This window comes from Salmo trutta, unplaced genomic scaffold, assembly GCF_901001165.1.
Source record: "Salmo trutta unplaced genomic scaffold, fSalTru1.1, whole genome shotgun sequence".
Classification (NCBI taxonomy): Eukaryota; Metazoa; Chordata; class Actinopteri; order Salmoniformes; family Salmonidae; genus Salmo; species Salmo trutta.
In genome coordinates, this window is record NW_021823043.1 from 843,049 (window position 1) to 863,048 (window position 20,000).

The window sequence follows — 20,000 nt, forward strand, 5'->3', positions numbered from 1 at the left end:
CAGTGAGGGAAAAAAGTATTTGATCCCCTGCTGATTTTGTACGTTTGCCCACTGACAAAGAAATTATCTGTCTATAATTTTAAATGGTAGGTTGGGTGATTTCTGGGAGCCAGAAATCTTTCTGATTGAGAGGGGGTCAAATACTTATTTCACTCATTAAAATGCAAATCATTTTAAAACATTTTTGACATACGTTTTTCTGGATTTTTTTGTTATTCTGTCTCTCACTGTTCAAATAAACCTGCCATTAAAATTAGACTGATCATTTCTTTGTTAGTGGGCAAACGTACAAAATCAGCAGGGGATCAAATACTTTCTTCCCTCACTGTATCAACTCCCGAGATTAGGCTGGCAATACTATAGTGCCTCTAAGAACATCCAATAGTCAAAGGTATATGAAATACAAATGGTATAGAGAGAAATAGTCCTATAATAACGACAACCTAAAACTTCTTACCTGGGAATATTGAAGACTCATGTTAAAAGGAACCACCAGCTTTCATATATTCTCATGTTCTGAGCAAGGCACTTAAACGTTAGCTTTTTTACATGGCACATATTGCACTTTTACTTTCTTCTCCAACACTTTGTTTTGCATTATTTAAACCAAATTGCACGTTTCATTTATTTGAGACTAAATTGATTTTATTGAAGTATTATATTAAGTTAAAATAAGTGTTCATTCAGTATTGTTGTAATTGTCATTATTACAAATATATATTTATTGTAATGACCTGACTAGATCATGAAGGAACAATTGTCCAGACAGAGGATGGAGTTAACGAATGGACGGTTTATTAACACAACTTAACACAGGCTACTGTTTGGCCGTAGCCCACGCCAAATAAATGAAAGGTACCCTACAAACCAACCGTGACCTTCTCTTGTGAAGCCCAGACGTAAGAGAGAGAACAATGGCTAATCCTGGTCTTAACTTCCAATGCTCAATCCCCCTGCCCAACCCCCCTCCACGCCACTCCGCCAACCACCAGGCTACCCGGTATCTGAACATTCCAGGCATTCCCGTGATTGGCAGATAGCAGGTTGATTGGCATGACCCCGCGAACACTGGTAAGTACGACACAACCCACTAATAGCCTAACACATAACCCACAACTGTCTGTGCGGGTCGCTACATTATATATATAAAGAATAAATTAGATTTTTTATTTTAAAATCGTCCGATTAATCGGTATCGGCTCTTTTGGCCTGCCAATAATCGGTATCGGTGTTGAAAAAAAAAATCATAATCGGTCGACCTCTAATCTCCACCAGGCATCTCCACAAGTCATCCGACTCATTAAATAAATATTCTTCATCCAATTCGAAGTGAGTAATCGCTTTTGTATTCCAGAAGCTCTTTTCAGTCAGAAAAAATGCAGAAAAAAACCCAAACAAAATAGCACGGTTGGTTAAGAGCCCATGAAACAGCAGCCATTGTCTCCGCCGCCATTTGAACTAATAGAAACAAGGTAGAAGACAGGTGCAGCTCACCTGGGACAGAGGCGGTTCGTGCAGGTCCAGCTGTAACCTCTGGACTACATTAGGGAAGTCTCCAGCATGGAAACAGATCACGTCTTTGGTAACGCGAGGGGGCTCCGCACTACAGAGACAGAGAGTAGGGAGATTACAACCATTTATTTCCAATCAGATTATGCAGCTGTCTTGTTACTGATTAGTTGGACGATCGTTGGATACCAAATACAGCCCCAATAGGCCTAGTCATTTATACCAAGCAGCGTATCTAAAGATAATACATTATCATATATCCGGGAGTTAAAACCACCCACCTCTCTCCACAGCGCACGGCCTTGAGCACCCCTACAGCGGCGGTGGTCTGCCTCTCGAAGCCCTGTCCGATGTGGTCAGCGTGGGCACGCGTCCGGTCATCAAACAGCATCTCACGAGGCTCGCTGGCCCGAGGTAGGTACTGCAGGTTCTTGATCTCATTGGTTGACCTGGAGGAGGAGAGGACATTGAGAGTAACACAAACTTCTATAGCAGGCGGCCATAATATGACCAAAATAATCAATCAATCATCAATTACTATCCAGCATCCTGCATCCTGGAGAAATAGTCTAGAATATCCCTGACCTTGTAGCTTAGAAAGCCTATAGGCAAGTACATTCAAATACTTTTGAGGTAAGCTGTCTGGTTCTAGAGACCACTGGAGAGCTGGAGGTAAGCTGTCTGGTTCTAGAGACCACTGGAGAGCTGTAGGTAAGCTGTCTGGTTCTGGAGACCACTGGAGAGCTGGAAGTAAGCTGTCTGGTTCTAGAGACCACTGGAGAGCTGGAAGTAAGCTGTCTGGTTCTAGAGACCACTGGAGAGCTGGAAGTAAGCTGTCTGGTTCTAGAGACCACTGGAGAGCTGGAAGTAAGCTGTCTGGTTCTAGAGACCACTAGAGAGCTGGAAGTAAGCTGTCTGGTTCTAGAGACCACTGGAGAGCTGGAAGTAAGCTGTCTGGTTCTAGAGACCACTGGAGAGCTGGAAGTAAGCTGTCTGGTTCTAGAGACCACTGGAGAGCTGGAAGTAAGCCATCTGGTTCTAGAGACCACTGGAGAGCTGGAAGTAAGCTGTCTGGTTCTAGAGACCACTGGAGAGCTGGAAGTAAGCCGTCTGGTTCTAGAGACCACTGGAGAGCTGGAAGTAAGCCGTCTGGTTCTAGAGACCACTGGAGAGCTGGAAGTAAGCTGTCTGGTTCTAGAGACCACTGGAGAGCTGGAAGTAAGCTGTCTGGTTCTAGAGACCACTGGAGAGCTGGAAGTAAGCCGTCTGGTTCTAGAGACCACTGGAGAGCTGGAGGTAAGCTGTCTGGTTCTAGAGACCACTGGAGAGCTGGAGGTAAGCTGTCTGGTTCTAGAGAGCTAGGTGTGCAGGGGTTTCTCCCCAGTCTAGCACAATAACACCTGATTCAACAAGTGGAATGGAATCAATGGAATGCAGTCAAACGTTGTTTCCATGTGTTGGATGTGTTTGATACCATTCCACTTATACCATTCCAGCTATTACAATGAGCCCGCCGTCCTATTGCTCCTCCCACCAGCCTCCTCTGAAGCCCACACACACACTGCAGCTCTCCAGGACTAGGAATATACCGCAAGACACTCTTGCGCGGCCCTACCGCGAGACCCTCATGCTCAACTCCAGTCAGACTGAAGGGAATTGATTCAAAGTAATAGACATGAGTTTTATTGGTTCACCACAAAGTCACAGAATGGAAATACTGAACTGGGTTGACGTTGCGACACAAAGTACTCTGCCGCAGAAGCATCTGAAATGAGATTCCTGAAAAAATATGTATTTTTCTCAACCACCAGCAATGGATTTATTTTAAAGAGGGTTAGTCAGAGAGAGGGGCAACACTGCCAGTGTAAAGACATCCTCACGTTTAACATGCATTACACTACAAACACTTGGTGCAGAGAGAACATCACGGGATGAAAGAACCAACGAGGAGATAGTGCCTGCGTCACAAATCACACCCTATTCCCTATATAGTGCCCTACAGTAGTGTACTATATAGGGGTTAGTATGCCACTTGTGATGCAGCCTGAGCGCTGTTTAGTATGCAGAAGTAGGACAGGACTTCTGCCTGCCTGGATGAAGTAATACATGTAAAGCTGAGACCCAGAGAAAAGGTTTCAACAGAAGAAACAGACAGCACTCTGGGGACGGAGGGAGAGCCCAGAATCTTTGGGCTCCTATGTCTGAAGCGATTGGCCACGGCTATTTGGTCATACTGTTCGAGTTAGGAGAGAGAGTAGTCACTATACTACAGTATCTATGAGGACAGACAGTGAGGTACCAGTCACTATACTACAGTATCTATGAGGACAGACAGTGAGGTACCAGTCACTATACTACAGTATCTATGAGGACAGACAGTGAGGTACCAGTCACTATACTATAGTATCTATGAGGACAGACAGTGAGGTGCCAGTCACTATACTACAGTATCTATGAGGACAGACAGCGAGGTACTAGACACTATACTACAGTATCTATGAGGACAGACAGTGAGGTACCAGTCACTATACTACAGTATCTATGAGGACAGACAGCGAGGTACTAGACACTATACTACAGTATCTATGAGGACAGACAGTGAGGTACCAGTCACTATACTACAGTATCTATGAGGACAGACAGTGAGGTACCAGTCACTATACTACAGTATCTATGAGGACAGACAGTGAGGTACCAGTCACTATACTACAGTATCTATGAGGACAGACAGCGAGGTACTAGACACTATACTACAGTATCTATGAGGACAGACAGTGGTACTAGTCACTATACTACAGTATCTATGAGGACAGACAGTGGTACTAGTCACTATACTACAGTATCTATGAGGACAGACAGTGAGGTACCAGTCACTATACTACAGTATCTATGAGGACAGACAGTGAGGTACCAGTCACTATACTACAGTATCTATGAGGACAGACAGTGAGGTACCAGTCACTATACTACAGTATCTATGAGGACAGACAGTGAGGTACCAGTCACTATACTAGACTATCAATGAGGACAGGCAAGGTGAGGGCGGAAACTGAGAAAGCAGACAGAGTGAAAACTCAGTAATTTTTTCACAGAAATCTGCTGTGGCTGTTTTGGGTCAGAAAGTGAAGTGTTATTTTTCCACTACTTGGTCAAGTGGCAATATACACTCATCTATCTTCCTGGGAACAGCCGTAAAAGAGGCCTTCTCTTCAGTCAAGGTCTCCATGTCTGTCTCCTCTGTCTTTCACAGTTCCCATGTCTGTGTACAGTATGATCCATAAACCATGTCCGTCTCCCCTGTCTTTCACAGTTCCCATGTCTGTGTACAGTATGATCCATGAACCATGTCTGTCTCCTCTGTCTTTCACAGTTCCCATGTCTGTCTCCTCTGTCTTTCACAGTTCCCATGCATGTGTACAGTATGATCCATAAACCATGTGTTACTGCGTCCTATAAAAGATCCCTGAGGATTCCCTGAGCATGAAGACTCAACAAATAAATAAATCATCCATTTTACAGGATGCCGTCATTAAGGGGGATCGGCAGGGGGGGGTTCTGTGTGTGTGTGTGTGTGTAAGGGGAGTATACGGTGGAGGATATAAGATGTATTACCTATGGGCCTCCCTTATCCTTCTGCTCCTCCAGCAGCCAAAACACTGTGTGTGTGTGTGTGTGTGTGTGTGTGTGTGTGTGTGTGTGTGTGTGTGTGTGTGTGTGTGTGTGTGTGTGTGTGTGTGTGTGTGTGTGTGTGTGTGTGTGTGTGTGTGTGTGTGTGTGTGTGTGTGAGAGAGAGAGAGAGAAAGAGGGAGAGATCCAGCCTACAGGTCCGACATGTGTTCCTGACAGCCTGTAGTCTCGTAAACCCCACCCTAGGCAACAGAGGAGAGGACAGGGTGTTCTGGCAGGTAGTCTCACCCTAGGCAACAGAGGAGAGGACAGGGTGTTCTGGCAGGTAGTCTCACCCTAGGCAACAGAGGAGAGGACAGGGTGTTCTGGCAGGTAGTCTCACCCTAGGCAACAGAGGAGAGGACAGGGTGTTCTGGGAGGTAGTCTCACCCTAGGCAACAGAGGAGAGGACAGGGTGTTCTGGCAGGTAGTCTCACCCTAGGCAACAGAGGAGAGGACAGGGTGTTCTGGCAGGTAGTCTCACCCTAGGCAACAGAGGAGAGGACAGGGTGTTCTGGCAGGTAGTCTCACCCTAGGCAACAGAGGAGAGGACAGGGTGTTCTGGCAGGTAGTCTCACCCTAGGCAACAGAGGAGAGGACAGGGTGTTCTGGCAGGTAGTCTCACCCTAGGCAACAGAGGAGAGGACAGGGTGTTCTGGGAGGTAGTCTGGGGGACCATGAACCTTTAGATCCCACTTCCCTATTGCAGGATTGTTATTTGTAACAGCTGTCAATGGTATTACGGGACTACGATAGATTTGTTTTTGTGTGACTAAAGACAAGGAAAGACAGCTCCTATAAAATATTTTGAATAATAGATAAATAGTTTAGTTCCCATCATGTCTGACAGTTGTCTTGAGAGGACCCACCCTGGTCCCTGGTGATTGGTTAGGAGAGTTGTCTTGAGAGGACCCACCCTGGTCCCTGGTGATTGGTTAGGAGAGTTGTCTTGAGAGGACCCACTCTGGTCCCTGGTGATTGGTTAGGAGAGTTGTCTTGAGAGGACCCACCCTGGTCCCTGGTGATTGGTTAGGAGAGTTGTCTTGAGAGGACCCACCCTGGTCCCTGGTGATTGGTTAGGAGAGTTGTCTTGAGAGGACCCACCCTGGTCCCTGGTGATTGGTTAGGAGAGTTGTCTTGAGAGGACCCACCCTGGTCGTTGTTGCCAAAAGATTCAGGCGTTGGAACCAGACCCTAGTTACTGTTGCCGGGTTGGGTTTTCAAGATGAGCTTTAGCTACAGTACAGAGTCACCCCCAGTAACAATATAGCCGGCATCCCAAATAGCACCCTATATAGTGCACATATTTTGACCAGATGTCAAATGGATACAGCAGGTGTAAACAGTACAGTGAAATGCATACCTGCAAGGTGAATAGGGTACCATTTGAGACATACAGGTAACGGGTACGCGGGCTCTGACTAACGGGTAACGGGGACTCTGACTAACGGGTAACGGGGACTCTGACTAACGGGTAACGGGGACTCTGACTAACGGGTAACGGGGACTCTGACTAACGGGGACTCTGACTAACGGGGACTCTGACTAACGGGGACTCTGACTAACGGGGACTCTGACTAACGGGGACTCTGACTAACGGGGACTCTGACTAACGGGGACTCTGACTAACGGGGACTCTGACTAACGGGGACTCTGACTAACGGGGACTCTGACTAACGGGGACTCTGACTAACGGGGACTCTGACTAACGGGGACTCTGACTAACGGGGACTCTGACTAACGGGGACTCTGACTAACGGGGACTCTGACTAACGGGGACTCTGACTAACGGGGACTCTGACTAACGGGTAACGGGGACTCTGACTAACGGGGACTCTGACTAACGGGTAACGGGGACTCTGACTAACGGGTAACGGGGACTCTGACTAACGGGTAACGGGGACTCTGACTAACGGGTAACGGGGACTCTGACTAACGGGTAACGGGGACTCTGACTAACGGGGACTCTGACTAACGGGTAACGGGGACTCTGACTAACGGGTAACGGGGACTCTGACTAACGGGGACTCTGACTAACGGGTAACGGGGACTCTGACTAACGGGTAACGGGGACTCTGACTAACGGGTAACGGGGACTCTGACTAACGGGTAACGGGGACTCTGACTAACGGGTAACGGGGACTCTGACTAACGGGTAACGGGCGCGGGGACTCTGACTAACGGGTAACGGGGACTCTGACTAACGGGCTTTAGTTGTCCTTGTCTTAAAATGTAGGAGTAACATTATTGCTTTAAGCTAAGAGTATTTATCACCTCAGAAAAGCTAAGAACAACACGAGCTGGTAACCTTGGTGCTATTCAGCTTCAGCTCACTATGTTGTCTCTCTGTCAAGGAAGTGTCACGGAGGCTCTTAAAGAGCCAATGAACACGCCGATTGATACGTGTGTTTTTCTGTTGCTCATTAGAAAAACTAGATTTCAGTCTTTGAGGTGTGTCTCCTGACCGATTTCCACTTTTGATTAATGGCGTTTGTCCCTCATGAGACACTGTAGGAAGCCTATTTCACTTCCTCAACGTCCCCAGAAATCTGTAATAAATTTTTACATTTTGTCCGAGAATGTTTTAGAAGCACAATTTTTCATCTAGCTAAGGTTATCTTGTGTAAACAGTAGGAGCTGCTGGGCAGGTCTGTCTCACTGTCTATGCTATTGGATGGAGAGCAGTCAGCACAGCTGCTGGACACCACAACCTTCATTTACCCGGTGTGAGGAGCAGCTGCTGGACACCCCAACCTTAATTTATCTGGTGTGAGGAGCAGCTGCTGGACACCCCAACCTTCATTTACCCGGTGTGAGGAGCAGCTGTTGGCCACCCCAACCTTCATTTACCCGGTGTGAGGAGCAGCTGCTGGACACCCCAACCTTCATTTACCCGGTGTGAGGAGCAGCTGCTGGACACCCCAACCTTCATTTACCCGGTGTGAGGAGCAGCTGCTGGACACCCCAACCTTCATTTACCCGGTGTGAGGAGCAGCTGCTGGACACCCCAACCTTCATTTACCCGGTGTGAGGAGCAGCTGTTGGACACCCCAACCTTCATTTACCCGGTGTGAGGAGCAGCTGCTGGACACCCCAACCTTCATTTACCCGGTGTGAGGAGCAGCTGTTGGCCACCCCAACCTTCATTTACCCGGTGTGAGGAGCAGCTGTTGAACACCCCAACCTTCATTTACCCGGTGTGAGGAGCAGCTGTTCCAAACTCTGACTCATATCGATGCCACATAGGATGTTTTCAAAGGGACTCTTCGCTCTTTAAATCAAGCTGAGATGCTAATATTATCACGATGAAATGACACCTCCCTGTCCGTTCCACTAGGAATAAACGTCAAGAAGAGAGGGCAGTAAATAAGATGGATAAGGGAGTGAAATAAATAAATAGCTCAGCAGTTGGGAGAAGCGGCGGTGTTGGAATGCGGAGCTGCAGGGATTGTTGTGAATAAAATGACATGAGAGACGGGACGGGACGGGGTGTCTCTGTCTCTGTGTGTGTGTCTCTGTCTGTCTCTGTGTGTGTGTGTCTCTGTGTGTTACAATGAGAAGCATCTCACAGCGGGGGCCTGTCTGCTGTAGCATTGTTTAACCCTTTCATGGGTGAGTTCCAAATATCTCTATCGGTCGCCCCAGCGTGAGTTTTTTTATGCACGTGATGTTAGAACGTTCTCTCCATTCCAGGATGTGATTGTTACATAAACAACACCACTGAATGGCTCAGAGTGGGAGTGAGACGTTACCGTGATTGACTTCCTGCACGCGCCATTTTTATCAATAAATCACTATCAGAAAATGTTGTGTGGTATTATTGATATATTTACTATTTTATTCACGTTTTTCAATTACCAGTGATAAATCATGCGTTCCGATTTTTGCATAAATTGTAATGGGCGCATAGTATGTGTGTAAAATAATGTTTTGAAGGTTGTACTGATTATGTTGAGCTAAGCTAATTCCAGCTATGTGTATGGAGCCATGTTTGTTGACATACAATGCATTCTGGGTTTCACGTAATCGTCTGTTTGACCAAAGATGTTATAACAAAATGAGGTGAGTAAGAGTTCACTCATTTTTTGAATGGAAATGAATGGTGGCATGTGAACGACAGTAGATGACACACCCCTTCAACATGCATACTATAAACAGACCAAACTCATCTTGTCTTCTCTCATTATCTTCGGTTTCTGTGAGGAAAAAAAGCATGGCTGCGCACTGAAACTAATCGACGGATTACTTTCGATTTCTATATTTTACATTTACATTTTAGTCATTTAGCAGACGCTCTTATCCAGAGCGACTTACAGTAGTGAATACATACATTTCATGCATTTTTTTTTTTTGTACTGGCCCCCCGTGGGAATCGAACCCACAACCCTGGCGTTGCACACACCATGCTGGCGTTGCAAACACCATGCTCTACCAACTGAGCCACAGGGAAGGCTTTGTTTTACCTAATTATTTCGATCAATGGTGAGTTCACCCGTGATGTGATTAATTATACATAGTAATTGCTATTAGCTAATTCATATTGTAGTTTATGTCAGCCGAGAGTTAGAAAATATGACTGCTTGTGTTGGGTCAATCTTTCCTCAGTTAGCGCTAGGACAAATGGAGCCTACATTTTTCCAGTTAGGATGATCGTGTTGTGCTATATATACACTTCTGTGAATATCTGAACATTGAATCCAAAAATAAACTGCTCACATTCTGGACATAACTTTGTAAGGACTGTGTTTGTGTAAATAGTTTCTGAAAAAAGTGTGGCCAGCTCAAATGCTGATTGTTGCGTCATTCGAAACTGGCCGTTCTAACGAGCGTTCTAAATGAGCGTTCTAAACGAGCGTTCTAAATGAGCGTTCTAAATAAGCGTTCTAAATGAGTGTTCTAATCACACGGGGTGTGATCGTACGCTTCAGGGACCACTGTAGAACCATCACACCCTGTGTGATGGTACGTGTGAAAGGGTTAACATGACGATGATCTCATCTAGGCTCCACTCTCCCTCCCCTCTTTCCGTCTCCCTCCCCTCTTTCCGTCTCCCTCCCCTCTTTCCGTCTCCCTCCCCTCTTTTCGTCTCCCTCCCCTCTTTCTAAGCAAAATCCATTTGCTACGGCAGTAGCCTACAATGACAACATGATGATAAACTAAGCACAGAGATGAGCTAAGGGCCTCATCCTGAGAAGCTGAGCGGTTCAGAGATGAGCTAAGGGCCTCATCCTGAGAAGCTGAGCGGTTCAGAGATGAGCTAAGGGCCTCATCCTGAGAAGCTGAGAGGTTCAGAGATGAGCTAAGGGCCTCATCCCGAGAAGCTGAGCGGTTCAGAGATGAGCTAAGGGCCTCATCCTGAGAAGCCGAGAGGTTCAGAGATGAGCTAAGGGCCTCATCCTGAGAAGCTGGGCGGTTCAGAGATGAGCTAATGGCCTCATCCTGAGAAGCTGAGCGGTTCAGAGATGAGCTAAGGGCCTCATCCTGAGAAGCTGAGAGGTTCAGAGCAGAAAATAGCAAGACTTCTTTCCCCTGCGTCCCAAATGACACCCAATTCTCTACAGTGCCCTGGCCTGGTTAAAAGTAGTGCACTATGTAGGGAATAGGGTATGATTTGGGATGCAGACCTCATGTTTATGGAAAGCAACATTACAGTCAGGACATTAAGAAGGAAAGAGAGAGGAGGATGAAAAGAAATAGCCAATCGCTGGACAGAGGGAAGTACATTCTGCACATGTGTAGTGTGGAAAATCAGCTTCTCTTTTAAGAAGAACAGACACTTAAGCCGAAGCCAATATCAACCATCTCTTTCTAAAATTATCAGCCGAAATTGTTGAAACCTCTTTCGTATCGTCTGATGATCACCGACCATTTCGAATCCCACCGTACCTTCTCCGCTATGCAATCTGGTTTCAGAGTTGGTTTCCATCTGTAAATAGCCCATCCAACTACCTCATCCCCATACTGTTATTTAGTTTTTTTGCTCCTTTGCACCCCAGTATCTCTACTTGCACATTCATCTCCTGCACATCTATCACTCCAGTGTTAATGCTAAATTGTAATTATTTCACCACTATGGCCTATTTATTGCCTTACCTCCCTTATCTTACCTCATTTGCACATACTGTATATAGTCTTTTTCTCTATTGTGTTATTGACTGTATGCTTGTTTATTCCATGTGTAACTCTGTGTTTTTTGTGTCGCACTGCTTTGCTTTATGTTGGCCAGGTCGCAGTTGTAAATGAGAACTTGTTCTCAACTGGCCTACCTGGTTAAATAAAGGTCAAATATAATATAATAATATATATATCTTTTTTCCCAAAAGGCTATTTTAAATGTAGGGATTAGCTAGGGTTACAATTAGGTTTAGGATTAGTGGTTAGGGAAAATAGGATGTTGAATGGAAATACATTTTAGGTCCCCACGAGGATAATAGAACATAACGGGTGTGTACCCACTTAAGACCCTGAGTAGTTCCTTTTGAAGTAGGATCCTGTAAAAACACACATCTGCATCTCTGTGTGAAAGTAGGACCTACTACCTGTGAACACCGGAAGCCCTCACCTTCTCCTTATGTAGGGAGACTTTGGTATGTCAGCAACAGGGATCATCTGTTCCCCAGGTCGTACCCACATGATGGGCCCGTCATCACTCTCCGTTGGACTCTTCAGCTTCAGACTGGAGAACGTACCCCACGGTAACGTCCGCTGGAGGGAGAAGGGTACGCCAGAGTTACAATAAAGGAGGAATAGAATGATAGATAGAGGTGTGTGAGAAAACAAACAGGAAAAAGGAAATCCAATTTTTCAGACATCCATCAAAACCAATGCTTTTTTGTTGTTGTTGAAAAACCATAATTACTCTTCTCAACCACTAGAGGGCAACTTCCTTTGTTTATAGATTAAATGAGTTGAATTCTCCCTAAACAATGTGGCCTGAACTAAAGTATTTTGTAACCCAGTGAAAATGACTAAATCCAACTTATTACCTATAGATTGATTTTATCTATAAATGATGGATCTATATCATTATTCTGTGTCAGGGCTACTCACCTCTAGGAAGGGCGACTCCTCCAGCATAGAGATGAACTCTGGGAAGTAATCCCCCACCTCCTCGTCCACTGCCCCCACCAGACTGATCTGACGCATGGCACCTGCCCGGTACGTCCCGTGGCTGTACGTTCTCTTTACCTAGAACACATAGTAGAGCACAGTAGAACGGTCAGTAGAACAGTCAGAACACCAGTCCACTGGAGCGTTGAGGTCCAGACAAAAACGTTCAAGTCAGTTGAACTGAATATGAACAGTACTCGTTCCCCTGAGGACTGATGTCCAACCCCTAACCAGAGAGATGCAGTGTGTGTTGGTGTGAAGGCTGGGCCATGTACAGAGCACTACTTCATGAGGACATCTGATGTTACAGCAGAATCAGTAGTGTGAATGCTGATCCTGTACAGTAATGATACTGGGAGATCAGACACTGCTCTGGTACTGGGGGGGGAGATTACAGACTGCGCCCCCCCCCCCCCACCCGAGCCACATAATACTGCAGCTCTCATCCTCTTCAACAGCCTCTCCTTCCCCTCATTCTACACCATTACGAGTAGACCCAGTGAGGGGCTGACTGTCAGGACAGAGAGAGACAGTCACAATAGACCCAGTGAGGGGCTGACTGTCAGGACAGAGAGAGACAGTCACAATAGACCCAGTGAGGGGCTGACTGTCAGGACAGAGAGAGACAGTCACAATAGACCCAGTGAGGGGCTGACTGTCAGGACAGAGAGAGACAGTCACAATAGACCCAGTGAGGGGCTGACTGTCAGGACAGAGGGCGACAGTCACAATAGACCCAGTGAGGGGCTGACTGTCAGGACAGAGGGCGACAGTCACAATAGACCCAGTGAGGGGCTGACTGTCAGGACAGAGGGCGACAGTCACAATAGACCCAGTGAGGGGCTGACTGTCAGGACAGAGGGCGACAGTCACAATAGACCCAGTGAGGGGCTGACTGTCAGGACAGAGAGAGACAGTCACAATAGACCCAGTGAGGGGCTGACTGTCAGGACAGAGAGAGACAGTCACAATAGACCCAGTGAGGGGCTGACTGTCAGGACAGAGAGAGACAGTCACAATAGACCCAGTGAGGGGCTGACTGTCAGGACAGAGAGAGACAGTCACAATAGACCCAGTGAGGGGCTGACTGTCAGGACAGAGAGAGACAGTCAGGAGAATGAGATTCCACAACAGCACGACCTGCTAATGCAATAAAGTCAGAGTAGATCCTATTCAGATAAAATCAAATCAAATGTTATTGGTCACATACACATGGTTAGCAGATGTTATTGCGAGTGTAGCGAAATGCTTATGCTTCTAGATCCAACAGCTCTAGCTATTCCTGTTCTGAGACACAGAGACAGACACCTGCCATTCAAAGAGCTGGTAGTGCTAGCTAACCTGTTTTATACAGTACAGCTGTAGCTATTCCTGTTCTGAGAGACAGAGACAGAGCTAGTAGTGCTAGCTAACCTGTTTTATACAGTTCAGCTGTATCTATTCCTGTTCTGAGAGACAGAGACAGAGCTGGTAGTGCTAGCTAACCTGTTTTATACAGTTCAGCTGTATCTATTCCTGTTCTGAGAGACAGAGACAGAGCTAGTAGTGCTAGCTAACCTGTTTTATACAGTTCAGCTGTATCTATTCCTGTTCTGAGAGACAGAGACCGAGCTGGTAGTGCTAGCTAACCTGTTTTATACAGTACAGCTGTAGCTATTCCTGTTCTGAGAGACAGAGACAGAGCTGGTAGTGCTAGCTAACCTGTTTTATACAGTACAGCTGTATCTATTCCTGTTCTGAGACACAGAGACAGAGCTGGTAGTGCTAGCTAACCTGTTTTATACAGTTCAGCTGTCACCCAGTAGTAAAAGGCCCTGTTGAATAGCTAGAAGTACATCCCGGTCTCCTTCACTGTCTCACTTTGTTCCCACAGATCTGAGTACATCTGCTGAAAGATGTAGGTAAACCTTTTTGGTTATCCGGAAGGAAAGAACAGAGGTTTTATAGCAGCTTCAGAGCCACAGAGAACCACAAACCCCCCTCCTGTCAGTCTCTGGACCGTAGGGCCAAGGGTCGCAGTCCTCCCTCTCTAACACGGTAATAAGACTACACATGAGGAGCAGATCACTGCAAAGTCTCAATGTCCCAGACATCCTCCTGATTCACTTACTACCCTGTCTAATACAGCTATTACAGCCCAGCCATTCTTATCACCACAGAATATCCTCAGGCTAAAAGGAGAGTTCATCATAAGGCCAGTTTCTCCTGGAGCAGTCCATCTGTCTGAACGTTAGATAGTGTCAGAGGAACATCTGATTCAGGTAGTTAATAGATGATCTGTTTCTAAACATGACCCTCTACTATAGGTCTCTGTGTCTTCACATGGTCAGCAGCAGTGTTGACAAAGTGTAAAGGGACATATTACAACAGTCAATCATATAACCAAACTAGGGCTGACCCCAATTAGTCGACTGGTCAATTGTTTGGTCGTTAGGCTGTTGGCCGACCAAAATTGTTATATATAAAACACATATATGCGCCCATTTCAGTGAACTAATCCATTGCAGGAGGCCTAGACTAAAAGCCAATTTATGCTTGATCCGAAAATGTGGTTGGAGGCTCCATATGCAGGGTGTGACGCAATTATGGAGCCTCCAGAGGCACGCAGAGGCTAAATCAAGCACTGTACCACATCGCCATGCCCCTCCCAAACGTAACAATGCGGAGGGCTCTGTAGAGATCCACATTGACAGTAGTTGGGGGCGGTACATCCTGTATAAACACAAACTCACTTCCTTGACAACAGCTCTGCACTGCTCCGTGATGTGCAAGAAGTATGACTGGTCTGACTGGTGCTGAGGCCATATCACCATAAATGCTGCATGGCCAATAGAGACGTCTGATGGACCATGCACCTCTCGCCTAACAATTTGTGCACATTCATTGTTTCATAACTTCATTGTGTGAATTGTTAGCGTTTGATTGTTAGTGTAAATCACTTCTCCATGACATAGTGTATCACCAGCAGTACATTTACTCTTCATTCATATCATTTCTATCTACTGCCTCCTGAGTGGTGCAGTGGTCTAAGTCACTACAGATCCGGGTTCAATCCCGGGCTGTGTCGCAGCCAGACAAGACCGGGATACTCATGAGGCAACGCACAATTGGCCCAGTGTCGTCCGGTTTAGGGGAGGGTTTGGCCGGCCAGGATGTTCTTGTCTCATCTGACTAGCGATTCCTTGTGGCAGGCCGGGCACACTCACGCTGACACGGTCGCTAGTTTTACAGTGTTTCCTCTGACACGTTGGTGAGGCCGGCTTCCGGGTTAAGCGAGCTGTGTGTCAAAAAGCAGTGCGTCTTGGCAGGGTCGTGTTTCGGAGGACGCATGGCTCTCAACCTTCACCTCTCCCGAGTCCATACGTCAGTTGCAGCGTTGAGACAAGACTAACTACCAATTGGATATCAAATTTGGCAAGAAAAAGGGGTCAAAATAAATAATACATTCTAATCTACAATTTTTGCTGCTTTGGTTATGGTAATTATTTTAATCAATTCAATATTATTATTCCAGTCTTCCAGTTCTCATTGTCAGAGTGGACACATTGTTTGCAGAGTGCACAACCTATTCTACACTTGTGAGAAACAAGTTTCGGCTAATTTCATTCCATTTACAAGTTGTCAATTTAGTCATTGTCTTTTGTTTAGAGCGCTCCTGTCAATGTTGAGTAAGAACACACAGAAATACAAGTAGGCCTATAGGCTACCTGAAAAATACTTCAAGCCCTCTCCCTTTCAATAACCACCCAGCGTGAAAGTGAAAAATGTCATGCTCTGATCCAGTGGAAATGTCATAAAATAGGCCTACCTGATTACTTCTTATCAGTGCTGGACTTGGACTGAAATAGGTTCCGGTACTCATTTAAAGTAGTGGTACTGTTTATATTTAGGTGCTTGAGCTCCACAATAGCTGTGAGTTAATATTCTATGAGAGTAATAACCGCAGTAGAAGATGTGAGGTGCCGGTACTCAGCTCTGGTGAGCTCCTGCCCAAGTCACGCACTGCTTCTTATGTGCAAATAGCCTACAGCTGTGTCTGTCCTGAGCTCACTGCTGGGGAAACTGAGGGCCCAGAATATTTTATACAAGTTCACTAGTGCTGAACCCAACTTAATAGTTTATACAATGTTTCAAGTTCATTGCAGACAGGCCATGTGTAGGCAATGTGATTTATAGGAGATGTTCTACCTGCAGACTGCAATATTTTTATTTGTTGGCTTTATGTAGGCTATTTTTACATAGTTACCAATATAATTTACCTTTTAGGTTTGTATCATTTTCATTTAGATAGGTTGATTAACCACATGACATTGATTGAGATATTAAGACGTTATTATAAATTAAATGAAACTTTTACGAACGGACACGCAGATCGGTAGAAATGATAAGATAGATTTGCATTCAACATGAGAAAGGGTGCCAACTCCTCACGTATCCAATTACTGGCAACGTCAGGAGAGTAATGGCAGAATCTGAGAAAGCCAGCAGGAGAGGGATGAGTTAGGTCAAATTAAGTGTTTTTTTCTTTCTGGTTATCTAGATCTCTGGCGCCCTCTTGCGGCATCAAACCGTAAGCTTAAAGCGTCAGACAAGCTCAATGATTTATTAAAAAAAACACATAGGGTGTGTCTATATATGGAAAAATACACGTTTAACAATTTCAACCAATCGATTGGTCGAAAGAACAGACTACTTTCGGTTGACAAATCTTTATTTTTAGTAGGGGACAGCCATATACCAAACACATCATGCGTGCTGCACTTGAGCTTCAGGTTATGATGCGTGGAGCTGGAAGTGGGCTATTCCTGTCTGACAGGAGTCTGTTGAGCAGATGTGAGACATGTTCCCTCCATCCTGTCAGCTGTTGGTTGCCCCGCCAAAATAAACATTTAAACCTTTATGACGATTATTTTATTTTCTTCATCCATAATCGTCAGTTATAACCAACCCCCCATCCCTCCTTTCCTTACTGCAGGCTGTTAAGATCAGTTATATGGTAATTGTACCAACCCCCCCATCCCTCCTTTCCTTACTGCAGGCTGTTAAGATCAGTTATCCTAAATTGAAGCCAGCGGTGGAGGTCCTCAGAGGGCTGCAGCGTTTTAATCATGTTTGGAGACTTCACAGAGGACGTCTTCGAGAGGGGGTGTGTGTGTGTGTGTGTGTGTGTGTGTGTGTGTGTGTGTGTGTGTAGTGGTGTCTGGTGCTGTTTTTCCTGCCCTGAGGGAGCAAGCCACCAGTGTGAGTAAAGCACTGAAGTAGCCTTTTTTCTCCTTTCTGCTGTGTGTGTGTGTGTGTGTGTGTGTGTGTGTGTGTGTGTGTGTGTGTGGGTGTGTGACAGGATCCTAGTCCACTCTGTTCCATTTATGGCAACAAGTCACAATGGAGGGGCCAGCGAAGGGTGAGTCAAGGGGGAAGGTGAGGGAGTTCACTGTAGTGGCCAGGAAGTAAGAGGACAACAGGGAGAGAGGATGAGGAGAGGTAGGGTGTCCTTGGGTGTCAGCCGAGTGAATCTGTCAGAGAGACAGACAGCGAGAGACAGCGAGAGAGAGAGACCAGCGTAGAGCCAGACTCTGTATAACAACTGACTGTCTGGGGAATTGACCTCTCACAGGCCCCACAGGCTCCCTGTCTACAATACACACCATCATCTATCACTGGGGAGAACACGAGTTCAGACACAAGGTCACTGGGCCTGGACTAGTAGACTGGTATTCCCTCAGACTGAAAGGAAGTCAACCTGGGTAAAAATACATCTTTAATATTCAATGAAAATTGTTACATAATTTCAATCAATTATGTAGTTGAAAATAGTGGATTGAAGTGTACGGGACAGAAGTATCTGAGCAGGGCTTGAATACTGTACAGGATTAATCATACTTAAATAAGGCGAACAAATGAATGGCCCAGTTCAAACTGTGTGTACATTGAGCATGGGTGCTTCCCTTGTTGTTTCCAGGCTAAACATGTTTCCATGAACACAACACATAATATAGACCAGATATTATCTTCATTATCCATGAGGACACACCTCTGAGTAGTAGCCATCCCTCCTGTCTGTTCTCACCTCCTGGGCGGCTTGCTCTGGGCACACTCTGTTTTACGCTAATGGACTCACTCACAGGTGAGAGAGATGCAAGCAGAGACAGAGAGACACAGATTGCATCTGGATGCCCACTGCGCCCCTGCGAGTGGCTGTGTGTGTGTTAGTTAAAAAGGGAATGGATGGCCGATAAAGGCTCTTTCCTCTGGGATTTCTGGCCTGCCGCAGACTGCAGACAGACAAGGAAAACCACCAAGACGTTGTGCTCCTTCTGCAGCGTGGAGCCGCCAACACCGTGAGAAGCCAGCCAAGCACAGTCTAATACATGAATACATCAAAAACAACCTACTTCCTCTCTCCCTCACCGAGAGAGAGCAGAGCTGAGCAGCCAACCAGCCAGCCACATTCCTATAACATCTGATACACTCATACCAGGAATATGTCAATACTGCTGACACATCAAAACACACTACTGTACCCCTCTCCCCATGTGAGGCCCCCAGTCATCTAAACACACTACTGTACCCCTCTCCCCATGTGAGGCCCCCAGTCATCTAAACACACTACTGTACCCCTCTCCCCATGTGAGGCCCCCAGTCATCTAAACACACTACTGTACCCCTCTCCCCATGTGAGGCCCCCAGGCATCTAAACACACTACTGTACCCCTCTCCCCCTGTGAGGCCCCCAGGCAGCCAGTCATCTAAACACACTACTGTACCTCTCTCCCACTTTGAGGCCCCCAGGCAGCCAGTCATCTAAACACACTACTGTACCCCTCTCCCCCTGTGAGGCCCCCAGTCATCTAAACACACTACTGTACCGCTCTCCCCCTGTGAGGCCCCCAGGCAGCCAGTCATCTAAACACACTACTGTACCACTCTCCCCCTGTGAGGCCCCCAGGCAGCCAGTCATCTAAACACACTACTGTACCACCCTCCCCCTGTGAGGCCCCCAGGCACCCAGTCATCTAAACACACTACTGTACCGCTCTCCCCCTGTGAGGCCCCCAGGCAGCCAGTCATCTAAACACACTACTGTACCTCTCTCCCCCTGTGAGGCCCCCGGGGCAACCAGTCAAGTCTCAACCATAACATCTGATATCGTCTACTCCAAACTCAGATACATCTAAAACACACTACTCCTTCTGCATCTCTCCCTCTACCATTTATTTTCCTCTCCACCCTGAGGCCCCAGAGCAGAACAGAGTTAACCGTCTGATATTGTACAGCTACAGGAAGTAGGGCCACGTTGAATAGTGAAAATATAGATACATCCAAACCAACAGCTCCCTTAACTCTCCCAATACCCTGAGACCCCCAGAGCAGAGCAGCCAGCCTAGTCAGACTGAACTGAGACCCCCAGAGCAGAGCAGCCAGCCTAGTCAGACTGAACTGAGACCCCCAGAGCAGAGCAGCCAGCCTAGTCAGACTGAACTGAGACCCCCAGAGCAGAGCAGCCAGCCTAGTCAGACTGAACTGAGACCCATAGAGCAGAGCAGCCAGCCTAGTCAGACTGAACTGAGACCCCCTGAGCAGCCAGCCTAGTCAGACTGAACTGAGACCCCCAGAGCAGCCAGCCTAGTCAGACTGAACTGAGACACCCAGAGCAGCCAGCCTAGTCAGACTGAACTGATACCCCCAGAGCAGAGCAGCCAGCCTAGTCAGACTGA

At 46.5% G+C, this 20,000-nt stretch overlaps 1 protein-coding gene across 1 annotated transcript in view; it reads right to left on the bottom strand.

The window, feature by feature from the left end:
- Positions 1-20,000, bottom strand: part of LOC115188377 (round spermatid basic protein 1-like) — a 97,847-nt gene that overhangs the window by 7,288 nt on the left and 70,559 nt on the right. The window contains exons 4-7 of the mRNA XM_029747182.1: positions 12,226-12,363; positions 11,738-11,880; positions 1,791-1,958; positions 1,495-1,603 (exon numbers count right to left, since the gene is read on the bottom strand). Of these exons, the coding sequence (XP_029603042.1) occupies positions 1,495-1,603; positions 1,791-1,958; positions 11,738-11,880; positions 12,226-12,363 (558 nt within the window). The remainder of the gene's footprint in view (positions 1-1,494; positions 1,604-1,790; positions 1,959-11,737; positions 11,881-12,225; positions 12,364-20,000) is intronic.